The 18768-nt window shown below is 42.0% G+C and overlaps 1 protein-coding gene across 4 annotated transcripts in view; it reads right to left on the minus strand.

Annotated features, from left to right (window-relative positions):
- Nucleotides 1–1895: 1895 nt before the first annotated feature.
- The window catches only part of tp53bp2a (tumor protein p53 binding protein, 2a), a 35109-nt gene continuing 18236 nt past the window's right edge, over nt 1896–18768 (minus strand). For 2 of the 4 annotated variants that reach the window (XM_061789633.1, XM_061789634.1), the window contains 15 exons: nt 17575–17749; nt 16646–16827; nt 16197–16361; nt 13631–13678; nt 12050–12242; nt 10811–10861; nt 10215–10304; nt 9241–9362; nt 8783–9149; nt 7471–8324; nt 6518–6655; nt 6309–6442; nt 5666–5832; nt 4689–4888; nt 1896–4036 (listed from right to left, as the gene is read on the minus strand). In XM_061789633.1, the coding sequence (XP_061645617.1) occupies nt 3995–4036; nt 4689–4888; nt 5666–5832; nt 6309–6442; nt 6518–6655; nt 7471–8324; nt 8783–9149; nt 9241–9362; nt 10215–10304; nt 10811–10861; nt 12050–12242; nt 13631–13678; nt 16197–16361; nt 16646–16827; nt 17575–17749 (2928 nt within the window). In that variant the 3' untranslated portion in view covers nt 1896–3994. The remainder of the gene's footprint in view (nt 4037–4688; nt 4889–5665; nt 5833–6308; nt 6443–6517; nt 6656–7470; nt 8325–8782; nt 9150–9240; nt 9363–10214; nt 10305–10810; nt 10862–12049; nt 12243–13630; nt 13679–16196; nt 16362–16645; nt 16828–17574; nt 17750–18768) is intronic. The other 2 variants (XM_061789635.1, XM_061789636.1) reach the window with 2 other exon arrangements.

An 18768-nucleotide genomic window follows, 5' to 3' on the forward strand; every position in this document is an offset into this window, starting at 1 on the left:
CAGTTGTAGAGCGCTTAAAAACAACCGTAGCTGAAACAAAGTGCTGTACATGAACAAAACAGAACATAAAGCAGAAAACAATAAAGTTAAAATCAATTTTGAAATATACTTGTAATACATAGATGAAAACAAATTATGAATACATGTTCATTTTTAATGAAAAAAATATGAGGAAAGTTAAAAAAAAAAAAAGTAAATAAATACACCTGAAAACTCTACTTAAGTACCGTTCATTCTACTCAGTATTTGTACTTTGTTACTTTCAACCACTGTGAATTATGAAGTGTTAGTGTTGTTGTTTTGTTTACCCTAATATAAAGCTAATTGGTGCAACAGCGCCATATACTGGTGGTATCATTACATGCATTGGGTAGTGCTTTTTCGCCCCCCAACCTTTATTCATCCAGGTAAGGAAAATCAAGAACGGATTCTCATTTACAATGCCTACCTGGCTGCAGAAAACAGCAGAGGAAAACATTATTTTTTTTTTTTTTTTTTAAAAACTAGTACAAATAAATACAATGAAAGCAACCATATATAACAAACTGTACCATGTGATATAGTTACACTGTATATATATATATATATTCACACAATACATTACATTATTGGGATGAATGAGGTAAGTTTGATTATTTGTTGTAGTGTTCCAGTTGTTTTTGGGAAGAAAATTAAAAGTAGTGCGGAACGAAGTGGTTAATAAAACTGCTGGAACGGAGAGTGCGAGTGGTGGTATGCATGGGGAGCAGAGAGCGAAGATAGAGAGGGGTCTTGCCAATGTATGTTTTATAGGTAAACATGGCGCAGTGATTTTTGTCTGCATCAGTTTAGAGCGGGCCAATTAACCAGGGAGTACAGCTCCCAGTGTTAATGTTAATGGGAGCACTGGTCACAAAGCGGACAGCAGCGTGGAATATGCTTGTGGTGGAGAATATTTGAAGCTGAACTATGTAGTACATCTCTGTAATCTAGGACTGGGAGGATAGTCGTTTTAACAAGATGCAATTCAGAACAGCTTGTTAGTGAGGTTTTATTTCGGTAGAGAGCGCCTAATCTGCTTTGAACTTTCGAGAGACGCGTATTCATTTGTATTTCAAATGCAAGTAAACTGTCAAGCCAGATTCACAGACAAATTGAACAGGAGAACAATTAATAGACAGAATATTACAGGGGTGCTCGATTTGTGGAAGGTTTCTTTTGAAGAGATTACATTTAGGTTTGCTTATACTCACTGGTAGCTGGAAAGAGCATTTTGAATGTTAGTAAAACCCGTCTGAAGCGTGGACAGAGCAGTGTGGAGGCTAAAAGTATAAATAATTTTGTCGTTGGTGTACAAATGGGCAAGAGAATTATCAATATCATAGGTTATATAGTTGATGTAAATATTGAAATGGGTTGGACCAAGTATAGACCCCTGCGGGACACCTTTGAGAATTGGTAACGGGTGAGACAGTAGACCCTTCACACTCACTGACTGCATGCACCCAGACCGGTAGCTGTTAGACCAAATGACACAGCTTTCATTTTCGTGCGCTATTCAATTTTTGAAACGTTTGTATTTAAGAAATACGAGAATTTCGACTTTCTTGACCTCATCTACTAATATACTGGCCTGACCTGATTTATTAAAAAAAATCTAATGTGGCCCTTGAGCTCAAAAAGTTTGACCTCCCGATCCAAATTGTCCATAGGCGTGAATGTAAATGGTTATCAATAGGTACAGTATGTGACATGGGACTGACTGGCTCACTGTCCAAGTTTGACCCCGCCTCTTGCCCCAATCTCTGCTGTGATAGGCTCCAGATGGGTGAGGTGGAGCCTATCACAGCTGCGTGGCGACCCTAATGAGTACAGACGCTATAGAAAATGGATGAAAGGGAAAACAAAAAGCTTGACATGGTACAAAGTATTTTTATTATAAATGTTGAAAATTTGAGGTTATACTTCTTAGACAGCATATGGAAACATGGTAACAAAAATAAATACATCTCCACTGTGAGATATGCTCAGGTTAAGTAAAATGAGAAACAGTCCGTGAATTAGGAATACATGCTAAACCATTTGTTATGAACTACTATGTTTCTTGGTCGTCAGCTTAACTTGTCACTGTACATTGCTAGTGGGGGAATGGCTGGAACATAACATTATACTGCATATTCTCTCTCGGTCATTTTCACTCCGACGGCGTCAAATCACTAGTTTGTGACTAAGAAGCACATTTACACAAGTAGTGGCATCTCAGCCCAAGCACAATGGGCGTGGAAAGTCATTTGCGCCTTTATTCGGTAACATTGATATCCACATTAAGGTCCATGGACCAACTAGTAAGACAATTCAGTGCACTCGCAGAATGACTGTCTTACTAGTAATACTTTTGGCTTATTAGTATAACCATAAGATGGATATCAAGGATAACCAATGTTCAACAGACTTTGATATCCTTGATATGGAATAAATGCTTAAACGGCTAGTGCACTAGTAGAAGAACTTAAAAGGTTTACTGGTATATTAGTGCTGCTTTTGACCTAAATTTAAAATTAAATATCAAGGATATTGAATATATGCTGAAGCGAATATTTCGGTATCCCTGATATGAAACTTAAAGTGGATATCATGTACTAGTCGAGGTTTGTCTTCACTCGTAAAACAATTCAGGCCACTAGTAGGATGATTAAGACGCACTAGTGGAAGGACTCTCTTACTAGTAATGTTTTCAAATCGAATAACTGTTCTTCTAACGGCTTTCCAAAGCCTTGATATCCATCCATTCCATGTACTAATACGGTCTGTCGTCACTCGTAAGACAATTCAGTGCACTAGCAGACTTTTGGCCAACTAGTACCTTCAGATGGACAAACGTTTTAAGGATAGCTGAGGATTTATTCGATATTGAAGATTTGTGGACGAGTCGATCTACTAGTGCGCTAAATGACTAATGAGGACAAAGAGCATAGCAGTAAATGGACAGACATTAAGCTGAATATCAAGGATATCGTATAAATGCCCAAAAGGCATTCGGGCGTCATCGGCCACGTGCTGAACAGCAATTAATCGAATAGCACTGATCAATTGATTTTTATTTAGCTGGAGACGTTACACCTCCAGTGCAGATATAGAATGAGGCACAGTCAAATAAAAACAAGCCTCTGCTAAAGATTGTCACGGTAACTGAGCATGTATTTCATCAGCAACACACATTTACGTGTCATGTGACGCTGTTCAACAAAGGAACCAGAAACCTGACAGCTGTGGTAAAAACGTCAAATACTGAGAGTTCCGTTTACATCCACAGTTTCGGTCATTTTACGAATTCAAACGACAGTAATAAAAAAAAAATAAAATAAAAAAAAAATGCCATTAGTGTGAAGTAAAGTGCCACAGTTGGGCCACAAAGTGTTCATTAGGTGATCCTTCATTTTAGTGCAGGGGTGGGGAACCTTGGTCAAAAAAAGTCCTCCGAGGGCCTTACTAAATTTATGAACAAATAAGACTTGAAAATGTTGATAAGAGTACCTCTGAGGTTTCATTTTCCATATATGGCCCATAAGGTGGTGTGGGTTCCCCAGCTCTGCTTCAGTGTTACTTCATTGCAGCCGTTTCCTTCTCTTCCCGGATTGTTAAAGCCAGTGTGCGTGTTGACGTACACGCACTAACCAGAAAACCTTAGGGATATTGGGATTTGGGGTGAAATTTCACGATGAACCTAAGATGCGCTATAACCTTTAACAGGGTGAATTGAATCCAACCCTCTCTAAACTTCTGAATGCAAACTTCAATATTTAAGTACTTTTTGCACAACTTTCTGGTCGCCAACAAGGAGCTGAACGGCAAAATTCACAACAGGTGTTTGATCTATGAACATTTGCAAGGACATCCACTTCTGTGACTTAAGTCTGAGAGCCTAAAATTTTACCCCAAAGTCCAACATAATAAGAGTAGTGTGTGTGTGTGTGTGTGTGTGTGTTAGTGTGCATGTTGAAATGTGCAGGAATCCTTAAGCGAGGCTTCTCTGTCGTGGCTTTATTCTCGGGTACAGCTGCAAGAGGCAGAAAAGATGACAACCAAGTGTTAAAAACCATACAAATAAAGAAGTGAGCAGTGATGAACGAGACCACACACCCCCACCACCCGTCCCCCCTTTCATTGTGAATCAAGCCAATTTTGGAAATGACAAAATGTAACTTGGCTGCTCCTTTGTTTGTGTTTTATGGCTTGGCTACGCGAGACTTTTTGTGTGAGTCTACTTACCATAGACTTTCCTACGATAGTTATGTTGCGATATGGAACCGGCTTTAGGGGCGGAATTCTCCGAAAATTTCTTGGGGTGCTAGTGAGCCAATTTTGAAAATGACTAAATTGAGCCTAAAATGGCCACTTAAAACTAAAATAGCACACTTTTTGTACATTTTTGGGCATGGAGTCTACTTATGATCGGCTTAACAAATTTCATGTTGCAAAGTGTAACCGTCTTCGGTGGCTGAATTTTCCCTGAAAAAATTCCTAGAAAGGCTAACGAGCCAATTTTGGAAATGACTACACTGGCCCCAACCTGGCTGCTTTGAAATAAAATGACCAACTCCCTGTGCCTTTTCGGACATGGCTTCTTGACACTTTTTTGTAAGTCTACTCATGATTGACACGTCAACGGAATTTCATGTGGGTTCGGGGGCTGAATTTTTTTTGCTTACCCCGAGTAGGTTGCGGGGAATGTAGCCCTCGTTGTCTCCCAGGCGCGCCCACCACCACTCGATCTCGTCCTCATCCTCCCGGCGGACGACCGTCATGCAGTCCCCGTCGCGGAAGGACAGCTCGTCGGGATTCTCTCCCGTGAAGTCCCACAGGGCGTAGACCACGCCCCTGTTCATGATGCCCATCTTCTCTTGAACGCCTAAGCACACCAAAGTGAGCCATTTGACATACCAACCTATCCGGTGGCATTTTAAGTGATTGTTTTTTTCGATGGGTTTTTCTGAATTTAGAGTGACGCGCCTTCAGAGTAGTAAGTACTATGTTGTGCCACAGCATGCCAGGCAGCACTGAGCTCTACGAGAATGCATTTTTAAAAGCATGAAGAGGCAGAGAAGGTCCTCAACCTCCACTAAAAGCCCATGTCCCTACAGAAACAATATGGCTGTGAGTATTGTTGTAAAAAAAAAAAAACAGCTGCTTGAAAGTTTATAATTACTGTAATCTGTATTTCCATTAGCCCATCTATGGTGTTTTGCATTGTGTGTAAGCATTAAGCTAACAGACTTTTGTTAGGCCAAAATCATGTGGTTTGGTTTAACATTTGGGTGTTTAAATATACAATGTTCCATTCTCTTCTGTTATATGCTTTGTTTGTATGTGTTGCTGCTCCATGTGTGTTAAAGTTGCAGTATATTAGCTCTATGCTAATTTCCGTTTTCGCATTATAGGTTAGCATTAAGATTCTTGAGACGACATTATATAGTTTGTTTTCAATATCCAATGTTTAATTCTCTAGTTGTATGCGTCAGTTTTACGGTAAACTTCAACTGGGAGTCTTTTATTTGGACAACTGTCCAAGTCTTTTGTTTTTCAGAGTGATGTCTATAAACTATAAATTGCATTAGAAAGTATATGGTAACGTATATCCAGCGATAAACGTGGTTTCACTGTAATGCGAAAGTCATTTCCAACTGACCATATAGGAACTGGGAGCACTGGGTGTAACCTTCCTCCATCTCCTCGCACTTGTCGGCCGCCGTCTGCATGTCGCTGTACGTCGTGTTGAAGACGGCGGCGGCAGACTCCACCAGGAACTTGCACACTTGCACATTGTTGCAGGAGGCGGCACAGTGAAGAGGCGTCCTGAGATCCAAGAAGACTACATCATTTTTGCTTTTTCTTTAGATGAATTCTTTTTTTTTTTTTTTTTTTTTACTTTCGCTTGTCAATTAGCAAGTGACAATTTAATTATAAAACACGTTTTTTGTTTTTGTTTTGTTTTATTCCTGCTCACACCAAACAAGCTTGGAAACAATTTTTCCAGCATGTTTTTTCCCCACACAGCATCAATTTACACAGAAAAAAAAATAGTGGTACCTTGACTTACAATCCTTGCCCAATTTTGTTTTGCTGTTTTAAAGCTTGTTACCAGGAGAAATAAATAAAATCTCAGAAGGAGAAAAAAATAAATATATTTTTTAATAAGCTTATTGTCATTTGCTTTTTTCTGTAAGCAAAGGGGAAACAACTCAGTAACATTTTTACAATCTGATTTTTGTGGGGGGGGGAAATTCTTTTAAGCCCAAATTTGAATTTAGTCATGAACTTCTTCGACTCACCAGCCGTCGCTGTCTGCAGCGTTGACATTGACGCCGTATTGGACGAGAAACTTTACAATCTCCGTGTGTCCGGCGCACACGGCGTTGTGTAGCGCGGTGATACCTTCGTCGTTGGGCTGGCTGGGGTCCTCCACCTGAGCGTGAGGGGGAAAAATATTAAGTTTGAATCCCAAACAGAAAAGGTCCAGATTTTTGGTTTGAGCCTTTACCTCGTAGATAATTCTCTGGACCAGGTCGAACTCTCCCTCCAGAGAGGAGTCGAGAAGCAGGGCCAGCGGGTTGAACTTGACTCTCATGTTATGGTCGATGCGTTCCGAGCCGAGTTTGCGCAGGTTGGTCCTTTTGCCCTTCAAGACACAATCATAACAGTGAGTGCACTACAACGCGTCCACTCTTCGCCGTGCTCGTGCTCAACTGAGAGAGCAGGGCAGGATGTGATTTTTTTACACGATTAAGCCAAGCGGTAAGAAACAATTGCACCTATCTTAACAGCGTTATGCAACCCGATTAGCTGGACAAAGAGAAGGCGGGGCTCGAGATAAATAGGCCACAACATTGATTTCTAATTGGTCGCCTTTTTGGGGTAAAACTTATAGTAATCGGCCTCTGATGGTAGGATCACAACGACGTGTAAACTGGTGTTTATTTTTAACACAAAGTGTGTCTTAGGGAATGAGGAGGAGTGTGGAAATGGGGGAGAAAAGTAGGCTGAACCTCTACTTAGTCTAAGTAGAATAAGGACCGTTTTCTCCAAGAAACAATACAGTGCCTGATGGAGATTATCTAATTATATAACGTCGACCCAGGTCATGACTGTTAACTCAACAAATCTTGTGGAACCGACAAACATGTGAATATGCTTTAGAAAACTTTCTTTATTTATGTTTTAAAATGTATTTCTTCTCTGCAAGGATAGGGTTTCAACACAATATTAGGTTTTCAACTTTGGGTTTCAAATTGGGGTTTGAATCCTGGGTCAGTCAGGGTTTCCAATTAGGGTCTCGAGCCAGGGTCACGGTCTCAAATTCGGACCAGGGTTTCAAGAAAAAGGTACTTTCAAATTAGGGTCTCAAGCCAGAGTTAGGGCTTCAAATTAACATTTGAATACAGGGTCAAGGTGTCAAACAAAGATTAGGGCTACCAGCCTGGGTTCATGACTTACTGGAGGCAGAGCAACCTGACCGGTGACCTCAGGCGCTTTCATATTAAAGGTGTCCTCGCCCAGGCTGTCCTGCTCCGCTCCACTGGGGTACGGAGGCGGCGGGTAAGGGGGGAACTCTTCCAGGAAGCCCTCTGGAGGCAGAGGGGGCAGGTTAGGGATGGGGTCCTCCAGACCAGCAGGGGGGGGCGGCGGCGGCGGCGGGAAGAGAGCATCTTCGGGCCGAGGGGCCGGGTGTGCCGGAGGAGGCGGGGGGACGATGTCTTCGGCGTCGAGGATGACGGCGGGTGATCTGGTTTGTTCTATGGGAGCTGGAATGGGAACATTCCCACCCGGGAACTGGGGTCCCTCCAGAGATAGTGCCGCATCGGAGGGGTGGTTCTCTGCGCCGCTCAATGGGCTCGGAAAGTGTGGCCCCACGATTACCTCAGACCCCTTCTCTGCTTCACCAGGAGAGGCGGGAGTGGTCGTCGTAATCACAGTGGTCTCCATGGCTGCCAGCGTGGTTTTCTGGTAGAGGAGCTTCTGGATGTTGGGCCCCGCGGGTCCCTCTGGCTCCGTGATGGAGCTGCGCTTCTTCAGGGGCCTGGGGGCGTTGTAGAGCTTCTTCCTGAGGGCCTCCAGGTCCCCGTCGCTCTGGTGCCGGTAGGGGTTAGAAATGAAAGGGAGCAGCTTGGTGGGGCTGAGGGGTCGCGGGATGCGCTCAGTTTCTGGTTGGGCGCCCTCGGATGGACTGGGACCCGTGTGGTTTGCACTGCTCTGGTCCACCTCGGATTCCAGCGCTGGGGAGCGACGTTCCGAGTAAGGGTTCTCCAGGTGCTGGGAGCCTCCGCCGGGAATCACCGGCTTCCCATACACTACAAATAGGACACATCAAGTGCTATTGACAAGAAGCTGCGCAATAAGTGTCCCTGAATGCATCATTGTCACAGTTTATACAAACCAAGGAGGAGCATATTGTGAAATGTTGCCCTACTTCTATCTATCTACAACCCCAAATTTTGAAAATATTAAATAAAGTTATGTATTACGTTTTAATGAAAGAGTGAAAATAAATAAATAAATCCCTTATGGTTGTCTGGTGACGAGTCCAGGGTGTATCTCGCCTCTTTTCCCTGTAAATCCTCTAAGTCTAAGCACAATGAAAACACCTCCAAGTCCCAGCAAGTGCATCGTGTGGCAGAAACACCAAACCAGCTAACCACGTCATGGGTGTTGGAAATTAAGGTCATACTGAGGAATATTTGACTTGTTCATCCAGCAGTGAATTATTTATTGTCAGTATGATTGTTTTTTTTTGGAGTGATGTACTTACCACTAACAAAGCCATTGGGGCGGCTCTGACATCTGCTGAGGGCTCCCTGGATGCCAGACTGCTGAGTGTACATGGAGTAGATGGAGCTGGTGGCAAGGGTCTGCGGCTTGGAAGAAGGCAGCTCCGGGGTGAAAGGCCGCACGGTGGCAGCGGGTGGAGGGTCCTGCTTTGGAGGCAGGGGGAGTGTCTGGCTCTGGGAGGGCAGGAGAGGGACGTGGCCTTGGCCAGGTTGGGGGTGGCTGCTGTGAGGCTTAGTTTTAGGAAAGGTGCCCGTGTTGAGGCCCTGCTTGCCGTATGGGATGACATTTGGGCCTTTTGGTTTGGTGGGCACAGGTGGCGGGACCTTGACTGGCACCTTGGGAGCAGACTAAGATGACAAGAAGGTGAAATCCATTAGATAGATTCGTTGAATGATGTATTTCTCCAAAAGCTGTGATGATATTTGCTTTGCTTCTCACCTGGGCATCCCTAACCAAGTCATCACTGCTCTGGTTTTTGCGGAGTGATGTAGCAGGAACCTCAGTCGGTTCAAACATGGAAAATGGACGCACCTTCCTGTCCCTCTTGGGCTCTGTGTCATCTAATCAACACACCACCAAAAAAGACAATGACGCTACAGTGTGCGCTACACAAAGCTAAAAGGAAGTCCAGGTTTCGTTAACACTTTTCCAGGCTGGGTGATAAGGCCTTGAAGACCCTACAAATCGAATTCAGAGATGTCTTTCTAAATGCATTACACGTTTGAAAATAATTGCTGAAAACCTGCAAAGACCGAGAGCAATGTATTTTTCAATTTTTTTTTTTTATATTTCAGTTTTCTTGATTTTTGTGACGCACTTTGGAGTCTGCCGTCAGTCCCCCCTACTTGCTACTTCCGGTGCAATAGCAACGTGTGGTTAGCTAGCTAGCTACGCCTACACCCCGAAAATGCATCTCCCCTTTGGATAGCCCGCTGGCACGGCCGCTTTAGAGCACCTCGTTGTCACGCCGTGGAAAAGCCTTCTGACAGCGCGGTGGGATCTATTTCAGCCAGCAGGTGCTTTAAACGGATACATTTTTGAGGCTCAAATGTAGTTATGTGCAGGCATAAGAAAGTCGTAGACGTGATTTGATAGTTGACAGTTGAGAGGGGGTTTCAGCGGACAGACATGGCCATAACATCTGAGAGCGCACAAAACAGCTTGATGCTTCACAATTTGAAGCCTCATTTTAGATAGTTGCCCATTTTGTATTTATTTTTTTTTAAAAATTTGAATTTGGCAGCATTTTTAACACTTCTCTGCGGTGCGCCGCATTTTCAAGACATTTATACAAAACAAGTTGTGCTTTGGTGGTTCTCGTTTGGAATTTGCTTTATTTCTCCTGATATCAAACAACATCATCCTTAGGAAAGCAGTTCCTCTCTGTTCACAGCCATTTGTGCATTTCTCACCTTGGTCTTTGTGGGCGTGAGATGTCATTCGTGGGAGTGTTGAAGAAGCTGGAACATGACCGTTTGACTCCAGTTTCGATGAATGGCTCCCTGAAGATGAATAAAATAATTAGAGAGGAGGTTTTTAGAGGAGAAGGCACACTCACTCAGGCTTCAGCACACTTCAGTGTCCCTTAACTACCTAATACAACACTGGATTATTGCCACTTTCCTGAGTCTATGGTTTAATTTGCAGTGTTACTGTTAATTTCTATTGGGAAAGCTGGCAGTCACCATTAACATATAGTAGGAGTGACCATATAATTCTTTTAACTCATGAAGAGTTCCATGAATAAGTCTGAAAACTTTTTTTTTTACTTTGAAATGCTCCCCTTCAAACACCAACAAGTATAAGTTGATCCACACAGAATGTCACTTCAACTCAAAAAACATTTAAGGTAGAAACTAGTGGGGGGGAATCTCCAAAAGTACTCATCAAAACAATTGCAAAACAAACATGATCAAGCGAGAAAATCAGGTCATCTTTTTCTCACAAAAATAATAGCAATAGCAATAGAAAGCCAGAGAGAAGCACACACAACACCACTTGGTTATACCTTTTCTCTTGGCCCGAAGCTCTTTCAGAGGCTCAAACAAGAATATGGCTTCTGAGGAAGATGGATTCCAAAGAAAACAAAAAAAATCAACAACAATATGGCCTTCGAACTGGACACTTTAGCTGGTTCTAGCAGGGTCCTGAGATGTTACACACAAGATGTCTCTTGAATAAAGCAGTTTTCAAATCCACAGTTCGAGAGATGAAAACAACGTGGATACTTAGGGGGAAAACCGATTACATTCTTGCATGTGGAATCCCTATTCAGTGGGAAAATGCAAAGGCATTTTGTTGGCAATGCGTATTTCCTTATCTATGCCATTAATTCAATCAACTACAGACTGTTAGGCATCTAATTGGGTAAAACCTGTATTTGTACAAACACAATTGTTCAACACAAAATTACTAAGAGCAGTTTTTGACACGAACGCTCTGTTGCGTACAAATGGATTCAAAACAACACATTTTCTTTTAATGCCCCACTAAACTTCAACTTTACACTTGTGTATTTTGACGACACATCGGGCAAGTAAGGTAATGGGGTCCGCTAGAGAGGACGCAGCTATTTAAAGAAATACCCTAATACATTTTTAATATGTAATGAACTGTTACTGAGGCACATATTCAAGAACAAGTCAGCAAATTATTTTTAAAAAAGAAAATAAAATTACCAGGATGTCACAAAGAGCATTTATTTGCTCCCTTGTACAAAGCACACATCAAAGGGTCACTGCAAAACAAGTCAAGAAACAAAAGAAAGCTCTTTTGAAAGTTACTGATGCTTAAAAACTAACACGGCAAACCGCGAGGGTAACGCGCTACCTTCTGAGCTTAAAGTGACATCACAAGCAGCGGGAGCGGCACACTTCTCTGCTCCTGCAGGGGGCAGTGCAGTCATGGTCAAATGTCAAAACTTGGTCTTCCACCAAATACAGTGGTGCCTTTAGTAATATGGTTTAATTTTTTTTCTGTGACCACATTTGTAACTCATAACACTCAATCATCTAAGCCCATTGAAATAAATTAAATCAATTATTTATAGATTTTTACTATTTGTTTCCACTCTGTCCCTTTCACACTGTAAATACATTTTAATTTTAAAACCAAGAAAAAGAAAAAAAAAACAGCTAAATGAGTGTAACAAATATGATGTTTGGTTGGCTGGATGAAAGAACAGGCCATATTTTGCCCACTCCTGAGTTAAGTGGCTGCTGGATGGAAAAGAGAAGCGCTCACTCACCTGTTCCACCCTTGCTCTGCAGCTCATGCGTCGGCAAGGTGGAGGTGCCGTCCGGGTAGGCTGGTTTTACAAGCAGGTCGTGCCTGCCCGGGCCACCGCGGGGCAGTGTGGACGACTGGATGTACGGGCCGACCGCTGCCACACGAGATGTACCACCTGACTGTTGCTGACTGGCTGGTCCATCAGAAGGCACCTGACGATAGGAAAAAAAAATAATAATAATAAAATGTGATTTTAATCAAACATTGATATCTTTGTTAAAGTAGAGAACAGCCAAGTAGAATCCATCCAGCCATCCATTTTCTGAGCCGCTTCTCCTCACTAGGGTCGCGGGCGTGCTGGAACCTATCCCAGCTGTCATCGGGCAGCATACAACATACAAACAAACAACCATTCGCACTCACAGTCACACCTACGGGCAATTTAGAGTCTCCAATTAATGCATGTTTTTGGGATGTGGGAGGAAACCGGAGTGCCGGGAGAAAACCCACGCAGGCACGGGGAGAACGTGCAAACTCCTCACAGGCGGGGCCGGGGTTTGAACCCAGCTCCTCAGACCTGTGAGGCTGACGCTCTAACCAGTCGGCCACCGTGCCGCTGCCAAGTAGAATCATTGGACTAAAATGCAAACATTTTAATCTATGTATGGGTATCAAAATTCAAATGCTAGCCTGAGATGCCACCATTTGGTCAAATTTGCTCACAAAAAAAGGACAATGGTACCTTGACTACAAGCGCCCCAATTGATCAGTTTTTCAAAGTCACGAGCCAGCGCTTGGTCGTTTTCTTTTTTGCTTTGTGTGGCGAGCCAAAATCGGAGGTACGAGCAGGCTTCAGATACGCCTGCCAATCGAATGAATTTATAAAATAAATGGAGTAATTAGGCTACTCAAATACCCTTTCATTTGAGCCAAGAAAGCCAACGTCACCGTTCAGTCAAACATGCTAATACTTTGTTTTTATCAAATACAGTGCTATTTTGCCTGATTACAAATAAAGCAAAAACTAATACTTTGTTTTTATAAAATACAGTGCAATTTTGCCTTTTTAAAAATAAAGCAAAAAAGTAAAAAAAAAAAAAAAAAGTCTTGGTGGGGCTGGAATGGATTGATGGCATTTCAATGGGAAAAACTGATTTTCATATTTTCTATCGAGTAAATTGCATTACATGCTTGGTCACAGAATGACTTCAACTCATAAATCAAGGTACCACTATGATATTATAATTCATGTTATATTGCAATATTTTAATTATTATTATTAGTGAAATAAATAACCCTGGTTGCTGTGAGGCAATATGGTATATACGGAAGAAATGCCTGTAAATTCTACAGCTAAGACTTTCACTTTCAATTTGAGTTAATGAGTACACCGTCATCAACATCAAAATGTCGACGCACGTGCGTTGTACCATTAACGAATGACAACATGCAATGTCCCTGAAAAACTAGAAGTGACAAAGTCTGCCTATCAGGGTTCTGTTTTGTTTTAAGAGCCAATAAAACCTGTGCAAAGTCAAACTGCAGATATCAGAGGAAAACAGAGAACAGATGCTCCCGCCTCGACGCTAGTTTTGATTACCTGAGGATGTGTGTCTTTTGAAGCCCTCTCTTTACTGGGATAGCCATTCTTGGGAAAACAAAAGCACAAACATGCAACAGCAATTCAAAAAAAAAAAAAAAAAAAAAAAAAAAAAAAAAAATACTGTCCCTGTTTATATTTCCTATGTAGTATTCCCCCCACCTATTCTGGGCTCTGCTGAACTCTTTTGACTCAGAGATGAAGAGTCGCTTTAGTGAGCAGTGCGTCTGTGTGTGTGTGTGTGCGTGCGTGTGTGTCAGCCAGACACTTGTTGTTGGGTCGGAGGAGAGAGCAGCTTGGGATGGAGAGCGTCTTTGTGCGGGTGTGAAAAAGGCCCGCTCATTATGATTCCGGGCAGCGTGGGTGAATCACCTCCTCGCAAAAACCTTTTCAGGACCTCCCGTCTGAATGTGTCACACTCTAGTCCTACTTTACTGTGCATGTAAAATAATAATGGACTTCTTCAAGGGGGGAAAAAAAAAAAAAAAAAAAAATCCTAAAAACTTTTGAATGGCCGAGTACAATGGAGCAGGTGCATCCGAATAAATTGGATCATCATAGAAAAGTTATTCGCTCTTTCTTGAGATGGTGAATCTGCTATTTTTGTTAGCTGTAAGCTAAAATCTATTAAGATCTTAAAATATGTTTTTTTACAAAAATAATGATATCTCACTGTGTGTAGTGATTGTGAATCTATGTGAGTTTCACTCTTTGAGTTGAACTAAAGTTTTCCCACAATATTCGAATTTATTGCTAGGCACTTCTGTTCGTGTTGGGTGGTGTTTTATCAATAAAATTAAAATAAAAACACCATTACGTCAATATTTTGTGCAACAACTAGAATAAAACGTTTGTTAAAAAATTTCAATTTCAAAAACGTTTTTTCTAAGTTTTAAACCCTAAACTGGGTCAATTTGACCTGCAACATAACTGAAGGGTTATATGGACAACATTATTTCTGCTTATACTTAAAAATAGTCACAATAGTTTATATTTCATGCAAAACAGCTGACAAAATAAAATTGAAAATATAAATCCTCATGTATAAGCAGTTAAAAATTGGGCCATTTTGAATATTATTTGGGGGGGGGTCTAATAAAGGTTTATTCTATTTCACCCTTTTCTTAAACAGGTGTGTGATGACCCTGCATTCAATATGAAATGTTTATTATTTATATTATATATTTAATGTTAATTTGTCCACCAAGTCTTTTTCAACATTTTCTTTTGCTTTTTCAAAAAAAGATGGTCGTGTGCCCTTTACGGAAAAAACAGTCGATCTCGCCCTTTTCCTGTTGGAAGCCAGAGAAGATAACATCTCCCCTGACATTACAGCTTGTCTGCAATGTCAGCAGGGCACTTGTAAGTCCACTCGCATGTTACAGGAGTTGCTTCCCTCCAAATGGGCATTAACAGACAGCTGAGGTGGAACGCAGAGCAGAGTGCTCGTCTTACACAGAAGAGCAAGTACAGTATTCCGCCGCTATATTGCGGTTCATTGTTCACCTTCCCGATGATATTGCAGATTTTTTAATACTGCTTATAAGCATTCACCTTACGAACACTTCCGTCATAGTTCAAACATTTTAGAGTTGCTCGCCTTCGATGGAGCATCACGTTGCGCTGCAACATGCCAGGCAGCACTGAGGTCTTCTAGAAGAGATGCAGTGTAATTAAGAGCAAAAAGAAAAGGCAGAGAAGATCCCCAACTAAATTTCAGTAATAGTTGTCGTTCCCATAGATCAAAGAGAATGCATGCCTGTGCGTATTGTCGCATGCTCTGTTTGTATGTGTTGCTGCTCCATGTGTGTTAAGTCGTAGTTGTTTGAAGGTCACCTTTTACTGTAATACTCATTTTCTTTTGCCTGTCTACGGTGTTTTGCATGATATATTTGCATTAACCTATCAGACTTTCGTTATATTTTGGTATGGTTTGGAACAATTTGGTGTTTTTAATATACAATTTTGAATTTTCTGTTTTAATATATTCTGTCTGCTCTGTCCATGTTACAGTAGCAGTTGTTTGAAGTTTTAAAACTACCGCAACATCTATACAAATTTCTGCTCGCCCGTCGTTGGCCTTTCGCATTATATGTTAACATTAAGCCAGCCGACTTTCGTTAGATGAAATTATGGTTTGGTGTTTATTTTATAATGTTTGATTCAACTAAGAATGACAAACAGCTTGAAGCAAGCACGCCTCTTATTTGGAGAATTGTGTGAGTAAGAGATTCTTGGTTTCCTTTCTCCGATGTCTTGACAGCAGAGTCATGACAGGCACGAAGGAAAAGTTAAGTGTTTCTTCATAAGTTTAAATGAGTTAAAACAAGTTTGAATGCGTTTAAAGCGGGGAAAACAACGTTTTTATATTCTCTCTCTATATCACAGATTTTCAGCTATCACGGGTTGGGTCTGGAACATAAATGGAGGTTTACTGTACAGGATGCTTCTGAGGTTGAGGTCGACAAACAGCCACTAGAGGGGGCTACGGTCAAGACCATTGCTAGATGCGGACAGCTAATGACCTCGATAAGAAGATCGCTTGAATAATGCATGTGATTCTTACGGGCACATTCTCCTTCTGCTGCAGAGCCGCCTTCTTCTTCCACAGTCGATCGCGGAGCTCGCTGATCCTCTTGTCCATGGCGGCCGCCTCCATGTTGCGCTTGTTCAGGTTCTCTCGCTGCAGCTGCAGTTTGGCATTTTGGTCCTGGTTGAGCTTGTTCCTCAGCTGATAAGACACAAAGGAGTTCAATCTTTTTTGTCCCCAATAATACAATTTCCGATTCTGGTTGATTTTGCCTGCTTACCTTACAGAAAAAGCAAACAACAATGAAATGATTCACAAGTTTTGCTTGTTTTTCCCTTCTGGGATTTGCTTCATTTCTCTTGACAACAAAAAATGAAATTACAAAACAGCTAAATAAATAAATAAAATCATCCTGTTAATTCAAATAAATTGATAAAATCCCTTGATCGCCTATTCAAAGCTTCGTCTTGTTTCCTTGCACACACCTGTAGCTCCTTGTAGAGGCGCTCCAGTTCAGCCACGGAGCTCTGGTTGTCATGGTAGTTGTCCACTTTGCCACTTTTGAGCAAGTCCAGCTGTCGGCTAAGCTCCTCCACCTTGGACGCGGCCATCACCAGCTCTCGCTGCTTCTGCAGGAAGAGGTTGTTCATCTGCTCGATCTCCTCCACTGCACACAAAAGGAGGCCCCGGGCGGGGGTGAGGGAACAACGGGTATAGCGTGCATGTGTAAGGGATGTCATGGTATTCATGATATCATGGCATTAAAAGTGCCACAATATCGTTGTGGTCTTGTAACGGTAAAACATAAAGAGCCCCTTGGGGCCTGCCACGTGCCCGGTCCAACCAAAGAGCGACTAAGCAGGCGATGACCGATGAAGAGGGCGCGCGAAATCATCTTAAAATATCACTAAGTGGAGAAAAAGAAACTACCGGTAAGACGGATTCCCGTGAGTATATTATTTTGTTGTTACTTGGCTGTTTCTATATCTGTGAGTGAGTGTTCCTGTGTTTCTGAATTGAATTGATTTTTTAGACTTAAGCTCACTGTTAGTAGGGCAGTTTCCAATTTCTCATGTTATACATTTAAAAATATGACAATACTGTCAACTGTTAGTGAACAAACAATTCCTCAATGGACAGAGCTTTGTTATTGTTAGCATAGCATGATTATTGCTGCAATGACAATGGTATTTGGGATGTAAACATCGGATGGACAGGGATAGAAGTGAAACGGACAGAAACTACTAAAGCCTATTGAGAAGAAAAAGCCATCTTTTGGTTCTCCTGCGTGCGCCTCTCGCCCCACCTGTACTGTGAACCTTCCTGCAATACCGTGAGCTTTCCCACAAATTGCAATAATTATCATACCGTGAGCTTAACAATAGGCATTGTAACAGCGCTTTTGAGATTTTACCGAGTTTGCCGTTGCTTAGGCGCTTCTGCTCCACTTGGCCTTTGAGGGCTCGGACCTTCTTGAGGCGCCCCTCCTGGTTCTCGATGTTGTCACGGAGGCGCTGCAGCTTCTCCTGTTCAGAGGCTTGCTGCTGATGACGCTGCTCCTGCTGCTTTAGGTAGCGCAGTCGCTGCTCCTGGTGGGGGAAAGTAGAAGCAGTGATTCGACACCTGTACTTAAAAGTTACAAAACTCTTGAAATGTACTTAAGGAAAAATTATGGTTTATTGTCAATTAAATACAATGCCCATTTTGATAACCTGATAAAAACGTCTCCCCACAAAATAGATTCCCTCTTTTATTACATCAAAGTCCTTCTGTTGGTCGCCTGCTTTTCCGCCATTGGCCTGATGGTGGTTTCAAGTATTAACATACACCTTTTCAGATTAGACATAGACCCTGAATGCCAGAATCGGGTATTTTTTTGTTGTTGGTTTATTTAGGCTGGCACAAGACAACTTATTTGCCAGGAATCCTTGTGGCTGACAACAAACAATTCAGTAGTCAAGTACCGATACCTGAAAAATGTACTTAGTGCAGTAGTACATTAAAGAGCTCACAAATTGAGACAGGAGGAATCATATTTTCCAGCATTAAAAGGACGATTGTATATTATCCATCTTGACATGAAACAGCAGTCTGCTAGAAACTTGAGGGGAACAGGGTCCGAGACATTTTGAGGCTGTGTGTGCCAATGGCTAATTCCTGTTTGTTGACATTCACGAGTACTATTGTTAGCTTCAAGGTACATTCCTTGGCTTTTGCACAGGTTTACACAAAAGACAGGTTGGGGGGGAGTGAGATGATTGAAGGCTTATTAAAACCACACATCACTTGGTAATAATGGTACAAAGTAATTTGGCTCAGTGCACTCTTAAATCTTATATTTAATGATATTTTACAGTGGTTTGTGTGAGAGCATGAACAGGAGACATGCCGCATGTTTCATGAGAACGCATGAGAGGCAGCTGTCTCAGGCGTCTCAAATTTTAAACATTTTACCTGCAACGATTCTTCCCACCTCTCCAGCGAAACCTTATCTTAAAATCATAATTGTTTTTTTTTTTTTTTAAACCTCCGCCCTCCTCCAATCTCCTTTAACTGTTCTTCCAGCCGCAGCCGCCCACGGTTAATTTGATCACCGCCGCCACCACTT

The sequence above is a fragment of the Phyllopteryx taeniolatus genome, chromosome 11 (genome assembly GCF_024500385.1).
Source record: "Phyllopteryx taeniolatus isolate TA_2022b chromosome 11, UOR_Ptae_1.2, whole genome shotgun sequence".
NCBI classification, from domain to species: Eukaryota; Metazoa; Chordata; class Actinopteri; order Syngnathiformes; family Syngnathidae; genus Phyllopteryx; species Phyllopteryx taeniolatus.